Here is a 20265-nt window from a genome sequence, read left to right on the forward strand (position 1 = left end):
CAAAGAAGATCATGAAACTTTCCACATCTGATGGCACATACAGACTGCTCAGCCATGAAAGACAATCCTATACAATCCTATAATGAACTTGGGGAATTTGATCCTTCAGGTATATTTTCAGTTCACAAAAATTGGAGGGCCAGAGAGTTGACATAAGAAATATCATATACCAAGTTTTTAGTTACTAGTTAGAAATTTGTGTACTTTATAGTTAAATTGGACTTCAAAGAAAGATACCTTGGGTTTAGGAATTGGTACCCTATGGGAATGTTTTGCGGACGATGACTAGTTGTACTATGACAACCTTCTGGACCTTAGGTCTACCTTCTTTCATTCTTGGCCTTCTGGTCTGGAGTGCTCTTCATGATATCTGTAGGAGTGTGGAATACCAGCAGGGCTATATTTACAGATGTGGTGAGAATGCTAATAGAAATTTTGATCACACATAGGATGAAATACTTGTAGGTACCCAAAGAAAATGCAAGTCACGTTGCACTCTAATTCTCAGAAAGCCCTGTTGCTTCTCAAGCTGAAGGAAAGACCATTCTGTTCACTTAATGGCATTTCTCTAGTTGTCCTATTCATTTCTTCCTACCTCATATCTCTACCATTGAATAACTAACAATTCATGAACTTTACCTAGCAACTTACTTGGTTACATCAAATGCATTAATCTTTTTGAACTAGCAGTCTCCATTTCACAGACTACTGCCTTTGTGCCTTAAATAATAACTTGCGTTTGTAGAAATCTTTTTACTCTTAAAGCATGAGCATATATTTGACTAAATTTATACAGTACAGGGCTAGTAGTTACATTCTGAAGTGATTAGAGTAGTGACTAAGGACACTGGCTGAGATTGCTCTGCCATTTACTGCAGTAAAACGTCAGAATACTACTTCCCATCTCATACAGTTGAGAGAATTAAATGAGATAATGCAACAAGACCACTTAGCCTAGTGCCTACAGATACTTAGAGCTTGATATATGTTATCAATATATTTATTATTATATTACTCATTCAATGCTTTTTTGACTTTTGACTTTTAATTATACATTTGTGGAAACTGAGACCCAATAAAGTTAAAATACTTGCTCCAATTCACAAAACTAAGTAGAGATAAATTTGGAACAAGAACCCAAGACCCTGACTTATAGGATGGTGGGCATCTGAGTCACAATCGATTGCTATCAAATATACACATTTATCTCAAGTTGACCATTTGCTCCCTGAATTTTGATAGTCCTGGAATGCTTTAATAAAATGGAGACCTTGACAAAGCCTCAGGGGAGCCAGTATCCTGTTAATTGAAGCTGGAGTTGTTTTGAAATCAATTGGTTTTGTTTTTATTGCCAAACATGTCTGTAGATCATTAACCCAATGAAAAATATCATTGTTATAGAAAAGCTTAAAAGCTTATTCCTCCTTCAGGCTAAAAATGAGGACACATATCAGACAATTACATCATTTATTCTTAATTTATGGTCTTGCTCGATAAGCATAACTTCCATACTTCTAAGTCAGAAAAATTCTTACAAGGTGGAAGAGTCCATGATGTTTGATACATAACTGGGCTTATTCATTGTTATGCAATCTTAGTGGTTGTTGAGCATTGGTACTACTGGGTAGTACATAAATTATTTAAATAGAAATTTATCTGGTGAAACATGACAGTACATTTTCAAATATAGGTCCTCATTGTTAATGAATTCAGTTGTTTTTCTAGTGACATTAGCATCATCCTCATTTTTACACACAAAGTAACTAGCTCAAGTTCATACCGTATATTACTGGATAATTAAGAGTAAGAGCTAGAGTTCTTAGCTCTCATTTTAGAGTTCAGGCAATTTCCCCCACTGCTTCAATCATGATGATAGAAAAGGAAATGAATCTCATGAAAACAAATTATTATTGGCTTTTTTACTTTCACAAAGTGTAGGATTATAGCTTTAAAGCTAAATCTGCTGCTTAAGATATGGTTTCCCAAAGGCATTAGGCTAAAGGAAATAAAGTTAGATGGAAGAGTTGCAGACAGTTGTAGACAGGACTGTTCTTATTCATTGGCCTAACATTTGACTCCATATTAGCTGCCAGTCTCTTTCCCCAAACACTGTGACAGTCAAGAAAGAGGTCTCTCCAGTGACACCATCATACCTCCTCTTTTTCTCTAGAGGCCTTTGTGAGAACCACTAACTTAAATACCCTGGAAGCAAGTAAAAGAACCCAAAGTCACTTATTTCTGGTAGGCATTCTTCTCTAAAAGCTCTTAAAATCAAGCTACCCTTCTCTACTAGTTTCTGTATATTCTGAGTATTTTATGTGACCAGCCCCTTTACACACAACATTTTAGAAGTTTATAAAGAAAATAATATTAAAGTCAGAAGAAAATGTTGTTATGCTTTCCTAAGACCTGGACCTCACATCCATGTATAATGAAAGGTAACAGAATATACAAGCCCAAAACATGTCTTTTTGACATAAGAATTACTCTGAACAGAAGACAAGAAGTTCTCTGCCCTTCCCCTAGTTGTTTAAAAACAGGACATAGATGTCCTCTATGCCCTCTCTTACAGGAAAAATAGATGTTAATAGAGGGATCCAACCCTGGACCCTTATCAGCTCAGAGAGAGCACCAGAGAAATACCTACAACAAACCTTATTAAAACTAGCCCTAATCTGCAATTACATTCCTACATGTTTGCCTTCCTTCAATTTGTCTGTCACTAGGAGCTCAAACTTTTCCCTTGTCCTATCACTTCTCAAAAATGTGTTGTTCTTTTGTGAAGATACTTCATGAACCCATTCTAACCACCACTTGAGTTACTCATCTTTGAGTGTTCCCGTGTGTATGAGCAATGCACATGTTAATCAACTTGTTTTTCATTTGTTAATCTAATTTACAGAGCCCCAGCCAATAAACCTAAGATAGGCAGAGAGAAAATACTTTTTCTTTCCTACTATACTAAAACACTAAATGCCAGTAAATTGCATAAAATGACTGGAGTGGTTAAGCAGTTTTCCTCCCTCATTTACTTTAATCTGTAGCTGTCTCCTGTGTTTCTTTAGCTTTTTTGGAGTACAAATACCTTACACTTAACATCATGCTCACTAACTAATTATATGCTTAGATATAATTCTCAAAGTTTATGAAATTGGACTTTCAAGATACAAAACAAGAAGAGTTGTTAGAAGATGGAGGAGAGTCAGAAATGTGTCTTTCAGACTGAGAAGTCACTTTAAGACCAAAAAATGCAAGCCACTCCAGACAGTTCACACAGTCTGATCAAGGTAACTTACCAAAGGGGGGAATTAGACAGAGAAGCAATCCAGACACTACTCACCTATTTTCCCCATCCAGTCCTCAAGCCATAGCTTTTATAAATGAAGGGCAGGGGGGAGTGAGGTCACAGGGTAGTTATCTAGGTGATGCCACCGGTGTAGTCATTTCTACTAGTTACCTAAAATGGCACCACCTGTGTCCCAGTCATGGGTACTAGTTACCTAAAGTGGAGCTTTCTGTGCACCACTTTAGGGAGGATCAGAGCAAGACTTCCTACATTCTAGTCAGCCTATATTAATGTTCAGGGGGCCTGGAACACATATCCCAGAGGGAGGTTACAGTGTGGGCAAGGACAAGATGCCAGGCCAAAGATGCAGTCATTGTTGTCAGCACAACTACGAGAGCAAAAACTGTAGGGGGAAAAAAGGGCCTTAAAACAATACAAATAATACAGGAGATGATCAATACTTACAGCTAACCCATGAGAATTCCCAGAGAATTATGTAGTTTGTGCTAAACCTTCACTATTCAAGTATGGTGCTGCTCCCAAGTATCCAAGACTTCACTGAGTCCCAACATATGTGAAGAAATGCTTTAAAAGCTGAAGTCAAGTCAAATACCCACAATTTATGACTGTACCTCTTTGTGTCCTTAACTCTTTCTCTTGAAATTATAAAAGATTTTCCTTTGAAAATAATATTTTTTTAACATTTCTTTAGGAAGAAGCAATTCATCTTGGTGGAAGAGTTCCAATTACAGAGTAAGACTGAATTTTAGTTTTTTTGGGTCTTAGATTCTTCATGTGTAAACTGAGATATTAAGAGTATCCTCATTTTCATGAAGATATAAGATGGTAATGCATAAAAAGATTTAATGTGGAACTGATACATAGTAAAAAAAATCAGCAAATCTGACATATATACACACTCACAAACTTCCATGACTTACATGTGCTTAACATACGTTAACTATATAGCATTGTTACATACACTTAAATTAATCTAGTTATAGTCATGACAAAACTATGCCCTATGGCAAGATCTTTTTCAATAGGTTATCACTCATTTGTATTAATTTTTTTAAGCTTCAGTGTTTAGAGGAATAGCTACAACAGTGAATGGCAAAGTCAATATTTAAAATTAGTTCACTAGATTTAAAACATAGGTTAAAATCAGTGAGCTGTGTTTTGGCAGAAATAAATAGGGCTATAAGTCAATTTAAATGATGAATAGGGCAGTCAAAAAGTTCTAAGAGTTTTACTTCCTGCAAAGTGAATATTGAGGTATAGTAGTTAGGCAATAAACATAACCTTCAAATAAGCTCATCAGAATTCATTTTACAAGAAAGTTAACCATTTCAGAATTTGTTCTCTGTGCCTGTCACATCATACTGTGGATTGTATTCTTTTCTGGATTCTATGATTTAGAGGTTACATGGAAAAATGAAATAAAATACTTTACAAAATAGAGTACACTTTGTCATATAAGAAACAACCAGATGAACAGCTATGATTTAGCCTAAAGAAGAGATAACTCAGGGAAATTGTGCTTTGTGGTCTTCAAATATTTGAATGGCTATAATGTGAATAGACAAAAGTGCTGGTAATGTTACCCAACACTTTTTTAATAGCTTCCAGTTAAAATGCTCAGAAATTACAATGTTTAAAGGCAAAGAAAAGGAATCTCAGAGGGGCTGGGTGATTTAGAAACAGAAGTCTACAGACTCTGTTAAGGATCAGATAGAAGTATTTTAGATTTTTTTTTGAACCATGTGGTCTCAATTACAATATTTAACTGTCATTGTGTGAAAGCAACAGTAGACATAAATAACTAGGTGTGGCTATGTTCCAATAAATTTTACTTATAAAAATAAGCCCTGAGTGTGGTTTGTGAACCCCTGACTTAGGGATTTAATCACAAATATATAAAATGGTGGAGGTAGAGCTATAAAATTCAGAACCTTCAATTCTAAAGAAATAACAAGCCATTTAACAAGAGTTAAAAGTGTAAGCCTCTAACTTAGGATTTTTCAGCAGAATCTGACCATTTGTTGGAGATGCTTATTTATTCATTCACCCATCTATTCCCAAGGCATTGAATATCTACAGAAATTCCAGCAGACTGCTAGTTATATCTCATTGGCTACAACTGTACCACACGGCCATATCTAGCTACAAGTGACCCTTATAAAGCAAATATTTCACATACCAAATCCAAATTATCTTAGCAAGAAAGAATTAGGAATAATACTGGGTAGGAAAGTAACAATATGTGCCACATTGAAAAGTAATTAAGTAATAGAAATATATATGAAATCAGTGAGAAAATAATCAGTATTATATTGGATCTCAGGCAAGATCACCAGAGAAGGTAGAAATTATTTTCAAAAGTAATTCATGCATTGATAGGATATTGAAAATATGTCAGTAAAAGATATCTAGAAATCTTATATTTCATAGAGGATTAGCCAAAATGACTGTAACACCTGGAGCTTATGTTTAATTTATCCTTTCTAAAACTCTTTCCTGAAACCTATCCAATTAGGTTGGTCTACTGACAGTGTTTAAACATCTCAAGAGTCATGTTTAGTCAGGAATAAGCAGAATTAAAGTAATCTGTCATATTTAATTTAGAAATTTGGCAAAAAATAAGAGATTAAGCATATATATATACAATTTTTATATGTATATATACACATATATACAATATGTATATTGTATATACGCAATTGTATACACAATTTAATTTTGTATAAATTGTATACACAATTTATATGTGTATATATACAACATATATATGTATATATACAATATATGTGTGTGTGTGTGTGTGTGTATATATATATATATATATATATATATATAAAGTGTATCTTTATAGGCTTTTATAATATAGGCTTTATATTTTAAAGCCTATCTCCAGCCTACCCAGTACGCTTACACTGATGTAGTATGATATCTGGCAGGAGTTGGCACAGCTCTGTTCCTCCCCAGATTACACCGGTGACTCTCCTCCAGGGCACCCACAGATCTGCACTGTCCTGGGCATTTTCTAAGTTTTTGTTTTAAAAAACAACTGGAAAGCGACAGAGCTGCTGAGCCTTTGCCCTGAGTAGGAGGGAGGGATGTCATTCCCTGCCAGGCCAGGTGACAGGTCTCCTTTCCTGGAACTGCTGAAGTAGCCTGAAGCTCCCCACTGTCTACCTTAGTGTTTGTATTTAAAGTTATTTATTTTGGAGCCACAGCCCCCTTGCTGATGAGGTTCCTGGGGATGATGAGAGAGAAGGGAAATAGGGCACCGTGGTTCAGCGGTTTGTAGCTCCTGGAAAGTCAGGAGGGAGCTGAGGGAGCCCCATCCAGTCCTCATTGTTACCTCCACTCTGCCCAGGGCTCTGACTGTGCAGTAAGGATTGTTCCTTGTGAAGTTTTGTTGGATGTAACTATAGTAAAAGCTGCTTCTGTTTTTCAAAAAAAAAAAAAAAAATATATATATATATATATATATATATATAAATTGTCCTTCCTCTAGAAACCATAATAAAATGACAGGTAAGAGAATTTTATTTTAATTGGCGTATATCCATAAAGAGTAAAACCAAAAGGGGAAAGCAGAGCACTAGCGTTCAGTTGCTGAGGACCTACATGGCATGTGGCTGGAATCCATTCTGATCAGTCAGGCATTCCTTTTGATTCATCGGCCCCCATAACACAGCAATTATTAAATATTTTTATATCATTCCAGTGGTAGCAACAAAATTTGGGGACTGAGAAAGATGAAAGAAAAGTTCTAATTGAGTATCTCTGAAAGGGCCTAATTCTAAGTTGACAGTGAGGAATAAAAATATGCAACATGATTTACATGAAACCTCTAATAGATTCAGGAACTGATATCACTTGCTGACTCTGAAGGTCATGGTGAACATGGAATTAAAACATAGAAGATTTGTAGAACAAGCTTAAGAAATAGTGAGACCCACGTATTCCCACCTAATACAGCTGAACAGTTGCCTCTCCCCAACTATTATGGACTGGAATCCTTCCCTCCCCGCCCCAGATTGAACTTGAAGTTAAATCATGACATTTCCAAAGTATAGAGCACAACCAATCTAGTTGGAGCAGATCAGAAGCCTCTGAAGGCTTTTGTCCAAGAAGAACTTGATACAATTCTAATAACTTTGCAATAATTCAGGGAGAGAAAACAAGTCAATGCAAAACCAGTACCCTTAATAGCAACAAGCTACACAGAAAGTTGTTCACGAAAGGAAAAAGAATCCTAATGTAAAATACAGCCCAGTTAATCTTTACAAAAATATAATAATGTGAATCCTGAATATCTATTTAACTAAAGTAATGGTATAACTGTCAAGTATGCAGAAATTTGTGCATTAGGAAAGGTTAGAGAGTAAAAAAAAAAAAAAAAAAAAAAAAACACGCTAAGTCCACATTTCCCATAATGGAATATAAATAAATTGATGTTCAAAAAAAATTTTTTTAAAACACTAGTATAACAATGTTGAGAATCTGGAAGTAAATAAACATAAACAAGTGACCTCTGGAGCCTAGGAAATGCAGGAATCAGGGAGGGCAGGTGACTGACTCCTATTTCATCATTCTTATGGAAATGTTTGACTCATTAAATCATGTGAATATATATTTTGGTTGAACATAAACACTAGATTACAAACTTAGGAACAGCTAATGGTAGTTATGTTTTATTATAGTCTTTTCACTTGAGTTCACCTGAGTTACATTCTGTCCTATTACCGCGAACACTAAAAGTCAATTAATCTCAGAATTTGTCACATACATTTGGGGAATGTCTTGTTTTACTTATAATTAGATGCTTTCTTCTTTATTAAATATATGTTCTAAAGTTATTTATGGTCTAGCTAGCATAGGATTGCACTGCTTTGCATTTTAAAAAAGCCCTTTGCTTCACCAAACTCTCATCATACCAAAGGCCAGTTAAAATCAATCTGAGGCATCTGCAGCTTTGCAAGAGACCTCAGGATGTGCTGATGTTGCATGCAACGGAGAGGAAGTCAGCCACCTTCATTTGCAGTACTGAGAAATGAGCGATAAGTGACTACGGGATTATATTTTCTCATCCCACTATAAAATTTGACTTCAAACAATGTTTACCAAACTTGAGACTCGCTGGCACTTTACTCACTTCTATAAAATATATAAAACCTTTATCTGCAAGTTTCCTGAAATGACTTCCATTGCTCCTTGTTTATTTGAAGATCTAGTTCACATTTTCCTCTCTTGATTTTAAATCTCATTTGAAAATTTTTTCTTCTCACCTCATTATCGGTTTCTTTTTTTCCTTACTTGCTTTATTATCGCTAAACACTTCACTGAGCTTTCTGACACGTAGTTTGTAGGAGAGATGATTTGTTGTTTCAGTAAGTTGCTGGAATTTAAAGTACAGGAAAACATTACAGAACTATTAAAAGATAATGTTGTACAAGTTATTGGTGTAGAAAAGTTGAAGCAAAAGCCTTGCCTGTTTTCCCCAATGCTTCCCCTTCCTTTACCTTCTCTAGTATATACTTCCTGGTGTTCCCTAAAAATTGCAACTCATTAAATTCTACTAATCATCATTTTTGTTTTCTGATTAAGGAGATGGCTTACTCCAGTTATTTTATCATGAAATGAGAAACAATAAAGCAAACACTATAAAAGATCAGTGAATTTTTAAAAATAATGAAATAAAAGATGAATGAATTTAAGAGACCAACAAAAAATGACAGCCTTTTAATAGAGGTCAAGTGTATTACTTTGATGTCAATATACATAAAGAATTTCCAAGCCATGCTGGTCCCATCTATCCCTCCAACACACATATACATAGAGCCATACACTTCAGTGTCACCACGTGGGCCACTGGGTAAATGCCCTATTTTCCTTTTGGGTGTTCTACATAGAAACACTACACTTGATCCAAGCCAGAAGTTTTACCTCTGTTATAAATGAAATCCAACATATGAAAAGAGAGCAACTAGGTCTTGTCAAAACCTATGTTACCTTGAAAATAAATTTTCACTATCAGTTTGCCAAAAAGACAACTCTGAACAAGTTGCCTTTTAGCAAGTATGAATCCTCTTGGTATCCATTGAGTAAATTCGATGGTTCTGGCATGTTTAACAAGAAGGATATAATAGGTGTTGCTACTTTTTGGCATTTCTAACAGTGCCCTCATTTCCTGCTGGCTTTTTCCCCAGTGTGTAGTCTAGTGGCAGAGAAGTCAGCCTGCTGGTCCTCTACCAAAGAAGCTGAACGTGCTCGTCCCTTCCAGTCGCCACCTCAGGCAGGCAAGAGGACAGCAAGCGACGGTAGCTCAACCAATTGAACTGAATTGAGATCAAGTCTGAATCTTCAGCAAGTGATGCAAAGAGAGAGTGGGTTCCAGCCTATTCCCATGACCACCTGCGGCTGATGGTTGGTTCCAGAGTCATCTGAAGCTTTCTTGGCTCTTCCACTCACCAAGAACTAGACCAAAGTCTAATTCTATAGCCTCCCCACCTCCACTATGTATCCATCCTTGGTATCTTTCCAGGAAACTCTCTTTTGCTTAGATTAGCTAACATCAGTTTATACTGTTTACAGTCAAAAACACCTCAGTGATACCAAGGATATTTTGCTAGAAGCATGACTAACAGATGCAGTTACCATGTACTATTTCTTATTGTACAAAGTATCCTATGTTATCACATGTGCCCTGGAAAAAGAAAAAAGAAAAAAAAAAAGAAAACAAAGCAAACACAACCCTCAAAACAAAACAAAAATAGTTCTCTTATTGCTGATTTTAATCTTCAGAAGGAGAAGTTAGCACTGAAATCCTTCTGATGGGCAGAAAGAATCAGACTGGAAGTAGTAAGTCACTTTTTTCTCAGTCTGGGCCTGATTTTACTTTATCTTGTTTATGATGCCCTCTCCCAAATTCATTTCTCAGATCTTCATTTGTGGCTCATTGTGTCCGACTCAGGATGACAGAAAACAAGCTTTTGTACTTCCATTCAAATTGCACTAGTCTTAGAAATGAGCTATCAGGGGGGTTCTTGTGATTTCTGGTCCCGTGTAGTTCAATCATTATATATTAGCACCGCTGAGAGGGAATCAGCAGGTCTCTCTTTCCTGTATTTTCCCGAGCTGTGAGGTTATGGGCAGACCATTTTTCCTTTGGGGCCTCAATGTCCACATTTCCAAATGAGTTCCAGCTTTTTGTAGTTCTATAAGATTATTTCAATAATATAAACACCTATAATTGCAGATGCGAATGACAGTGACATACCTTTGTTACTCTCTACATTCAGAATTTTCCTTAATTTTATATTAGCTTAATTTTTGTCACTTAAGGAGAAAAACTCATTTATGCCTGGGTGGTGCTCATACAATTTTAAGCAAATGGACATTTGCAGTTCTGAATTTAAAATAATAATCTAATAATATGATAATAAGTGTTTTCTATAACAGTGTAATATTTTTGTATTGTGCAAGATTGTAAAATATTATAATAGTTTTATTTATGTATTATAAAAGCTATAATCTTTTAATTATATAAGCTATAACAAGTTCTATAATAAGGACAGATGTTAAGAGAGGCTGCATTATGGGATTTCTATAAAAATAAATTACCTTGGCTGCCTAAATCAATGACTCTGTTCCTAATTGTTAAAAATGAATAGATTTCAGTGTAAACATTTCCTTTTATTTGATTTTTGATTGCCAAAGTTATTTTTGCACCCATGTGAAAAAGTCAAGGGGCTATACAATTCTTAAGGAAACCAGCAATGCCTCAACCCTTCCTCCCATATCTATTTTCTTAGGGGCAAAATTCTCCAACTCCTTTAGCTTTTTAGCTGTCACTTTTGATAGTTCTCTTCCACTGGTATTAGTAAAATAACAATATTGCTATTTCTTGCTCTTTCCATTTTAGATGGGTAGTATCTACTGACTCCTTACAGTGGACGATGAGCACTTAGCTATCTTTCACTCACTAGGCCCCCAAAATAAACATACATACTTATCAGCTCTTCTATCTTCTGTATAAAATTATGTCATAATTTTGATTAAAATGATTCAGGATACATTATTATGGCTATGCAAGCACTATTCACAGAAAAGCTACATATAAATGATGACTTTTCCTTCATTAAGCAACTTTTTGTTTTGTCTGTAGCTAATGCTTTGTTGCTGGCTTTATGTTCTGTGTAATAATCCTTGAAAAATGCCCAAACTCTCCCAGTTACATCAGGGATTGTATCATTTTAATTTTCTTAGAGATAATCTTGCTGGGAACTTTCTAAGCTGTTCCATTCTCACTCTTGCTGTCCAGTGGCTTGGTACATTCTTGATATATTCCATCATTCTCTTTCTGGAGTTATTTTTTGCCTTTTTCTTAAAGGAAAGAAAATTCCAGTTTCTGGATCCCATGTCTTCCTTTTTCTTGGTTAATCCCTCATTTTAGTATGGCATTTCTTTAGAAGCTTCCGAAAAAGAATGCAGGGGGGAGGGATATTTGAAGCTCTTGAATGTTCAAAATATCTATCATTACCCTTGATTTGTCAATTTGTCTAGGTATAAAATATAGAGTCAAACTCTTTTTACTTCAGAGCTCTAGTTATGTCTTCATCATCTTTCAGCTTCCAGCAGTGCTCTTGAGTAGTCAAAACCCATCCTGTTTTTTGATCCTCTGTATATAGCCTGTTTTATCTTTCTGGAAGCTTTAGAATTTTTTTTTTAACCTGTAGTTTTGAATTTTTACTCTGAAGTGCTCTGGAATAGGTTCTTTATATCCACTCAAGGCACTTGACACTTCCAAACTTGGAATTCATGAATATTAGCTCAGAGAAATCTTCTTCATTGTTTATTTCATGATTTCCTGGACTGTTCTTTCTTCATTGAACTCATCATTCAAATGTTTTTTGGTTTTTGGGGAGTTTTATCTGGCTAGTTCCTTAATTTTCTAACTTTTTTCCCATTAAATTAATCTTTTGCCACTTTATTCTACTTTCTGGGAGATTTCTTTATCTTCCAACTATTACACTGAGATTTTCTTTTTTGCTCTTTTTTTAAAGTATTTTTTAAAGTAATTTTCTTCTATTCTTGCTTCACGAATGCAACATCTCTTTTTACTTTTCTGGGATTATTAGTATGTGTATATTTGCATTTTTCCTCTCCTTACATAATCTATTTCCTCTTTGTGCTTTCCTCTTGTTTGTATATTCATATGTTTGGGTCTTATCGTTCATGTTTGGGCATGAATGTGGTGTCTACTGATTCTCTGTTGTCTATTCATGTATTAGAAGAAATATGAAAAGTTACTTAAAAGCTACAAGTGTGTTGAATTTAGGCTTCACTGTGGTGATTTGGTTGGAAACTTTTGATGGGAATTGCCCAATGATGGTATCTTTTCTTCAGTTCTAGTCAGATCATCTGAAGAATAGGTTTGCCTAAAGTTACAGGTTACAAGTCTGGCCACAGCCTTCTGGAAACTGAATGGGAAAAGATACACAGTCAGTTTCAATGTTGTATTTATATCCATATAAATAGATAGAATGCCTAAATTGCCTCTGTTTGGGGTTTAGTACTCTTCCTACTACTCTGCTTACTCAAACATCAGGGGCTTTCCATTTTACTCTCACCAGAGGATAAGCCTCTAGTCTTCTGCTGAGGTTTTAGCCCCAACTTTACCCTCACTTTCAGATATTTTTGCTGTTGTTATTTCTTGGGGATTTAGGGATACTGATGTACAATTAGATTGTTCCTTGGCTTTCCCTACTGCTTCATTAGGATTTGCATATGTGGGACTTAAGTCAATGACTACTTATTCTTGTATATTCTGTATTCCCAAAAGTATTCCTAATCTTTTTTGTTTTATACTTTTCATATTTTTGAGTTTATGTTTTAAAATCTCTTTACTGTTATTTTCTACTTTAGAAAGTAACAGAAGTAAATATATATGGACAAAGAAAGTGTCCTATTTAACTGGAAGTTTGAGCATTACATTTTTATTTCAATAGGACTATAGAACTATATGATTTTATATCTATAATATTTGTGAAACTTTTAAAATTACCACTGCTGAACCCTCAGTTTCCATAGAACAGAGTATAAAATTAATTAACATAATTAATTAAGAATGATATTTATAGGGTGCCTGGGTGGCTCAGTCAGTTGTTTGCCTTCAGCTCAGCTCACGATATCAGAGTTCTGAGATCAAGCCCCACAGTAGAGTCCCTGCTCAGTGGGGAGTCTGCTTCTTCTTCTGTTCCTCACCCAGCTCATCCTCTCTCTCTCTCTCTCTTGCTCTCTCCAATAATTAAAAAAATCTTTAACGAATCTTTTAAATTTTTTTTTAAAACAGTGTTTACTTATTTCTAATTTTTACAGCTATTCAGAAGCATAGCTATCACCTCCATTTTACAAATGAGGAAATTGGGTCTCAGAAATAATTTTCCCAGGGTTTTCAAAACAATATTATCTGAAATCTACAGTATCTCTAGATATAGGTTGGATTTAATATTTTCAATAAAACAATGAAAGAGAATATAACTAGTCCATTGTAATATTTCTGTATCTATAGTTAATATATAAGATCTATAATTGATATAAAACATATCTATGTTTTATATAAGATGTTGTATCTATGTTGTATCTATGTTGTATATAAGATGTTCTATAATTGATATAGAAGATATTCTATAATAAAAATTAATAAACACACCCATCAGTGGCTTTCTATACATTGGCAAAAAAAATGTTTTAAGTGAAAACTTGTGAGCATCTTTCAGGAAGAGAGAAATAATTAAAAGAAATTTTTAAGAAGTTTGTGTGATGTTCTCACACCTGTCACAATGGCTAGAATCAACAATACAAGAAACAAGTGTTGGTGAGAATGTGGAAAAGGGGAACCTTCTTGCACTGCTGGTAGGAATGAAAACTGGTGTAGTCACTCTGGAAAACAATATGGAGGTTCCTCAAGGAGTTAAAAATAGAACTCCCCTATGATCCAGCAATTATACTATGAGCTATTTACCCAAAGAATACAAGAATATTAATTCAAAGGGATATATGCACCCCAATGTTCACAGCAGCATTATCTATAATAGCCAAATTATGGAAATAGCCCAAGTATCCAGTGATTGATGAATGGATAAAGAAGAGGTGGTATATATATATATACAAAAGAATATTGCTCAGCCCTAAAAAAGAATGAAATCTTGTCATTTGCAATGACATGGATAGAGCTAGAGAGTTTAATGATTAGCTAAATAAGTCAGTCAGGGAAAGAAAAATGCCATATGATTACATTCAGATGTGGAATTTAAGAAACAAACAAGCAAAGGGAAAAGAGAGAGCGAGATAGAGACAAATGAAGAAATAAATTCTTAACTATAGAGAACAAGCTGTTGGTTACCAGAGGGGAGGTGGGTGGGGTAATGGGTTAAATAGGTGATGGGGATTAAGGATTGTACCTGTGATGAGGATGGGATGTACCAAATTGTTGAATCACTATATTGCACATCTATTGTAATATTGAAACTAATATTACACTGTATGCTAATTGGATTTAAATAAAAACTTAAAAGAAGTTTGTGTGATGTAATATGCTTCCTTATTTCCAACAAAATCTACAGTATCTATAGGTACAAGTTGGATTGAATATTTTTAAATCTTTTTTTTAAATTTTTATTTATTTATGATAGTCACAGAGAGAGAGAGAAAGAGAGAGAGAGGCAGAGACATAGGCAGAGGGAGAAGCAGGCTCCCTGCACCCGGAGCCTGATGTGGGATTCGATCCCGGGTCTCCAGGATCGCGCCCTGGGCCAAAGGCAGGCGCCAAACCGCTGCGCCACCCAGGGATCCCGGATTGAATACTTTTAATAAAAGAATGCAAGAGATGATATTCAGTATTAGAACATGTCAATTATATTCACAGTGCATACTTTTGAATGTGTTGATTTACTCCCAATCTCAGTTTTCGCATATATAAAATGAAGATAATACCTATTCCATGAATTATTTAAAGAATTAGACATAAAAACGAAATAAATACTAGAAAAGTACTAGGAACACAATAGGTTCTTTAAAACTTCTACCTGTTGTTAGTGAATATAAATTCAAAACCATATATACATTTGGGAGAGGTTAGATTCACTACATATCCTCCCTCTTGTTTTCCAAGACTCTAACAAAGACAAGATCTTTTTTTTTTCTTTTAAATTCATAAGAGACACACAGAGAAAGACAGAGACACAGGCAGAGGGAGGAGCAGGCTCCCTGTGGAAAACTTGCTGCAGGACTAGGTCCTGGGACCCTGGGATCACAACCTGAGCCAAAAGCAGATGCTCAACCACTGAGCCACGCAGGTGCCCCAGTACTGGCAAAAATTAGTGAGTCTTAGAAAAAAGCCTCTTCTCTAACTCAGTCCATTTTCTTGCCAGGAATAAACAAAGGAGGACTAATTTTCAGAGTACTTCACTATAAGAAGTGGACTAATGTTTAAGTTTGTTTTAACAAATTTCTGTGTCTGTAACATCTTGGATAGTGACTGACAGACAGTAGGCTTTCCACAAATATTTACTGAGTAAATGGATGAAGCAAAAATACTGCTAAAATTGAACTCCTGTTTTTTTCTAGTTACGCTTTCAATTTACATTATCATTCTTTCCAAACGTATCTTTAGATATATAGTTCATATTAAGGCAGAGGTAGGCAAATATTTCTTAAACAGTTAGATAATAAATATTTTAGACTTTGTGGGCCATATGGTCTCTGTGAAAGATACTAAACTCTGTCATTATAAACAAAAGCAGGTATGGAAAGGACATAAACAAATGCACATGGCTGTTTCAATAAAACTTTAATTATAAACACTAAAATGTAAGATTTCTATAATTTTTACATCACAAAACATTTTTCTTCTTTTTAATTTTTTCAATCATTTAAAAATTCAAATATCAGTTTTAGCTTACAAACTGTTCAAAAGCAGGAAGTGGACCAGGTTTGGTAAACAGACGATATTTTGCTACCCCTCTGTTAAGGTGTGGTTCTTTGTTTAAAAGCATATGGAGAAAATTTGGTGAACAACTTCCTCTACTTGTCAGCTTAGTCATACAGCAAATATAAATATTTTTATTAGAAATTACTGTAGGATTTCTTCTCACACTATTTTCAATAAGACTGGCATGGCAAACTTAGAATCCAGTTTGCTCAGGTATCGTGATTTCCATGTTATGACAGGATGTTTACCAAAACATTTTGCCCCTCTTTCAAAACTCTCACTGGTTTCAGTAAACAAATAAGCAATTATTTCCATTTTTTCACCTTTCTCAATACTTTAATCATGTTTGACTCCTCCCTTCCCCTGCATCTTTCCCCCATCCTTCAAAGCCAATCAATCCCCAAATCTTGTCAGGTTTTCTTTTCTTCAAGTCCTAAATGTTTTCTTTTCTATCCCTATTCATTGCCTAGTTCAGGACCTCATCAACAGTTATATTTTGTGAAATAAACATTTTATATACTCTATTTCTCTTCTGTCAATCACCTGTCGCCATAATCCTCTGAACTGTGAAGATGATACAAATAGGGACTCTCATTAGAAAAACTGCCACATGGTCTTCTTTCCTTACAAGGACAGGCATAGGGCATTTGTCAAAATTACAAGACAAGTAGCTTAGAAATAAATACAAAGAAAATAGTTTTCAATGTCATGGGTCATGACAGAAAACAAATTGGATGGCTAGGTTGCATTTAACCCAAACCACTTATTCACAGAATTTGCAACTGAGCAATTGAAAAAGAAAAAAGATCAAGATGGCAGGCAAAAAATGACTAGCTTCAGGGATCAGAAGGAGTCCTTCAATCATCTCTCTGTTTCTAGACTTAACTCCACGGGTTCCCATATATAAAAGTCTTCTATTCAGACTCAAATATCAGACATTAACATTCAGGCATCAGGACATCACTTTTGGAGTTTCTGCTACCGAGATTTCTTGAACTTCACAAAAAATAGTGAGTATTATTAGACATGAATTAACAAGAAACTTGCAGTTTTTTCATGTCTCATTCCAGAAAATCGCACTAAGGACTAGAAGACACAGGTGGCTGTCAGATGACTCTGACACATGGAACTTTTAGAACAGTCCAGACATCCTCTGTGCCTCAGACACATCCTCCCAGGTCAAAGTTAAATATTTAAGGCAGCTGATCACAATTTGAAATTTTCTTGCCCTCAACAATAGTTGGCTTAATCTTTTCTTGACAGAGCTCTAAACTCAAGAATTCTCTGCATTCAGTCTTAATTCTCATCTTTAATGTTCTAGACTTTGGATTCACAGATGATCTTTTCTGTCTGAGGACCTTGACTTTATACAGTGGGTTTTTGTTTGGTTTACTCTTTTGTCTCTGGAGAAAAATCTGCCCTAGAGCCTGCCCAAATAATGAAATCTTCTCCACCTCCTCAGGGCCACTTCAAGCCCAGACAGCAGTTCTTAGCCACTTCCCACAACTCCAAAGAAAAAGACACCCCACCATAGAATTAAAAGTTTGTAGAAACTGTGTGTTGGATTTTTTTTTTTAATTTTTATTATTCATGATAGTCACAGAGAGAGAGAGAGAGGCAGAGACATAGGCAGAGGGAGAAGCAGGCTCCATGCACCGGGAGCCTGACGTGGGATTCAATCCCGGGTTTCCAGGATCGCGCCCTGGGCCAGAGGCAGGCGCTAAACCGCTGCGTCACCCAGGGATCCCTGTGTGTTGGATTTTAATCACTAACCATTTTCTTGATAATTACCAAGTGAGATGCCAGGAGGAGAAGCTGGAAACCAGCCTGACACTATTAATTTTTTTGATGGTATGAATAAAGTTGTAGAAAGCTTATTTATCGAATTTCCAGGTGATCTAACATGAAAGGTGACAGAATTAATATTCAAAATAAATAATGACACCCATGGTAGCTATTTTTATTTCCTTGCCTGAATACATTTTAGATGTATCATTTTTTAATAAGAAAAAATATTTTAGACTGGCTATGCATCCTAGTCAGCCAAGCATCCCCACCTCACCTCTGACAAAGGTTTCAACAGACCTCACCAAAATGCCCTCTCAAATGGAGCATGTCATGGAAACCATGATGTTCACATTTCACAAATTTGCTGGGGTTAGAGGCTATTTAACAAAGGAGGACCTGAGAATACTCATAGAAAAGGAGTTTCCTGGGTTTTTAGAAAATCAAAAAGACCCTCTGGCCATGGACAAAATAATGAAGGACCTAGGCCAGTGCCAAGATGGCAAAGTGGACTTCCAGAGCTTCTTTTCACTAATTCCTAGGCTCACCATCGCATGCAATGACTATTTTGTAATACAGATGAAACAGAAGGGAAGGAAGTAGGCAACATTGAGCAACACTCCCTGCCTAATGAGAGTTTTCCAGAAGGGTCTTTTAAGGAATCTGTCCCACAGCTTTCCCCTGTATAAAGTATTCCATAAGCAGATTGGGACCTTCAGAAAATGTACAAATAAAATCCAGCCCCCATTTGAGAAGCAGAGAAAGAAAAGTCAGTGAAAGCCAGATAAGCTTTTGATTTTTATGTTGCTTGCATCCTCTTCCCCTCAATAAACAACTTCCTTTTTCAGTTCCTCAAGAAAAAAAGATTTTAAAAGATTTTAAAAGTATCAAAATAGATTTGAATATTGGGCTTATGATATCCAAAAGAAAGATGTAAAAATACTGCATTTGTATTTTATTTTAAAAAAATATAACAAACCTGTTATAAAAAAACAAAATAACGGAAACATATCCTGTCAGCTATCAGTAAGTGAGGACAAATTGATACCTTATAGGCACACAAGCTGACTTGATAACAGAAAATTAATGATCATAACCTGATCATAGTGTGCCAATAAAAGAAACAACTGTTAATAAAAGAAGACACCCAGATATTTTTACGCTAAGACATATTTGAATATGAATATGGAAGTGAATGTGAATATAGTCTAAACTTTATTCATGAGAAGAGAAATTCAGATTAAGGTCATCAAAATATATTTTACCTTTCAGATTACTAAGATCAAAGAATCTGGTATAGTAATGTATTGGTGAGAGAATAGGGAAAACACTCATATATTTTTTATGAGTTTAAATTTGTAATACTTTTAGAACAGTTTGGCATCTACCAAATTTATAAATATACTTACTCATTTTGGTGAACTACGCTGGTATTCTAAATATTTGCTTCCTCCCCCTATGGAGAGAATTATACATCCACATCCTTCGACATCCTGGACACATGACTTTCACAGTGGACTCTAAGTAGAAGTGGCATGCATTATTTTTAAGCAGCTTTAAGAGTCACCATATGGTTAACCATGTCCTTTTCCCCTTCTACCAAAAACATAAAGTATTTTGGAAAGAGGTTGTTTTTTCAGCCTAGGTCCGAAAATGAGGATAATGTACAAAAGAGCCAAAGCATCCTGCAGTGAAGATGTAACACGAGTGAGAGAGAAACTTTTATTGTTATAAGCTACTGTGAATGTGACATCAATGTGTTATTATGATGTAATTCAACCTAAGCTGCTGGATACAGCATTTTACTCAGTGGCTTGAACTCTTGGAATTCATCCTTTACTTATATTCATGAATACATAAAATAGATATATAGATAGATAATCAGTTACTGTTATTATGTGTAAGAACGAAAGACTGGAAACAACCTAAATGTTCATCAGTAGCGAACTGGCTAAGTCAAGTATGATGCAATCATATAAAAATCCTACGAAACTGCAGGAAAAAAAATGAGGAAGCTTTTATGTATTAACATGAACTAATCTCACACATATATTTATGCTTATGGAAATGAAGAGACATAAAATAGTTATGTGTTCATGCAGACTACCTCTGAAAGGCGGTATAAGCTTGACTCTGTTTAGAAAAACTGGATGGCAGATGAATAAGTTTGAGAAGGTGATTGTTTTTATTG

The 20265-nt window shown here is 35.2% G+C and overlaps 2 protein-coding genes across 9 annotated transcripts in view; one reads left to right on the forward strand and one right to left on the reverse strand.

The window, feature by feature from the left end:
• CBLB (Cbl proto-oncogene B) overlaps nucleotides 1–19801 on the reverse strand; it is a 409638-nt gene extending 389837 nt beyond the window's left edge. For 6 of the 8 annotated variants that reach the window (XR_007407886.1, XM_049105233.1, XM_049105234.1 and 3 more), the window contains exon 1: nucleotides 19484–19800. The gene's annotated coding sequence lies outside the window, so the exon portion shown is untranslated. Of the gene's footprint in view, nucleotides 1–19483 lie in introns of all 8 variants that reach the window. The other 2 variants (XM_049105236.1, XM_049105235.1) reach the window with 1 other exon arrangement.
• On the forward strand, nucleotides 18384–18677 carry LOC118353184 (protein S100-A10-like). The gene has a single exon (XM_035710009.2). It carries the CDS (start codon nucleotides 18384–18386, stop codon nucleotides 18675–18677), a length of 294 nt encoding a protein of 97 aa, XP_035565902.1.
• Nucleotides 19802–20265: the final 464 nt, after the last annotated feature.

The sequence above is a fragment of the Canis lupus genome, chromosome 33, assembly GCF_003254725.2.
Source record: "Canis lupus dingo isolate Sandy chromosome 33, ASM325472v2, whole genome shotgun sequence".
NCBI classification, from domain to species: domain Eukaryota; kingdom Metazoa; phylum Chordata; class Mammalia; order Carnivora; family Canidae; genus Canis; species Canis lupus.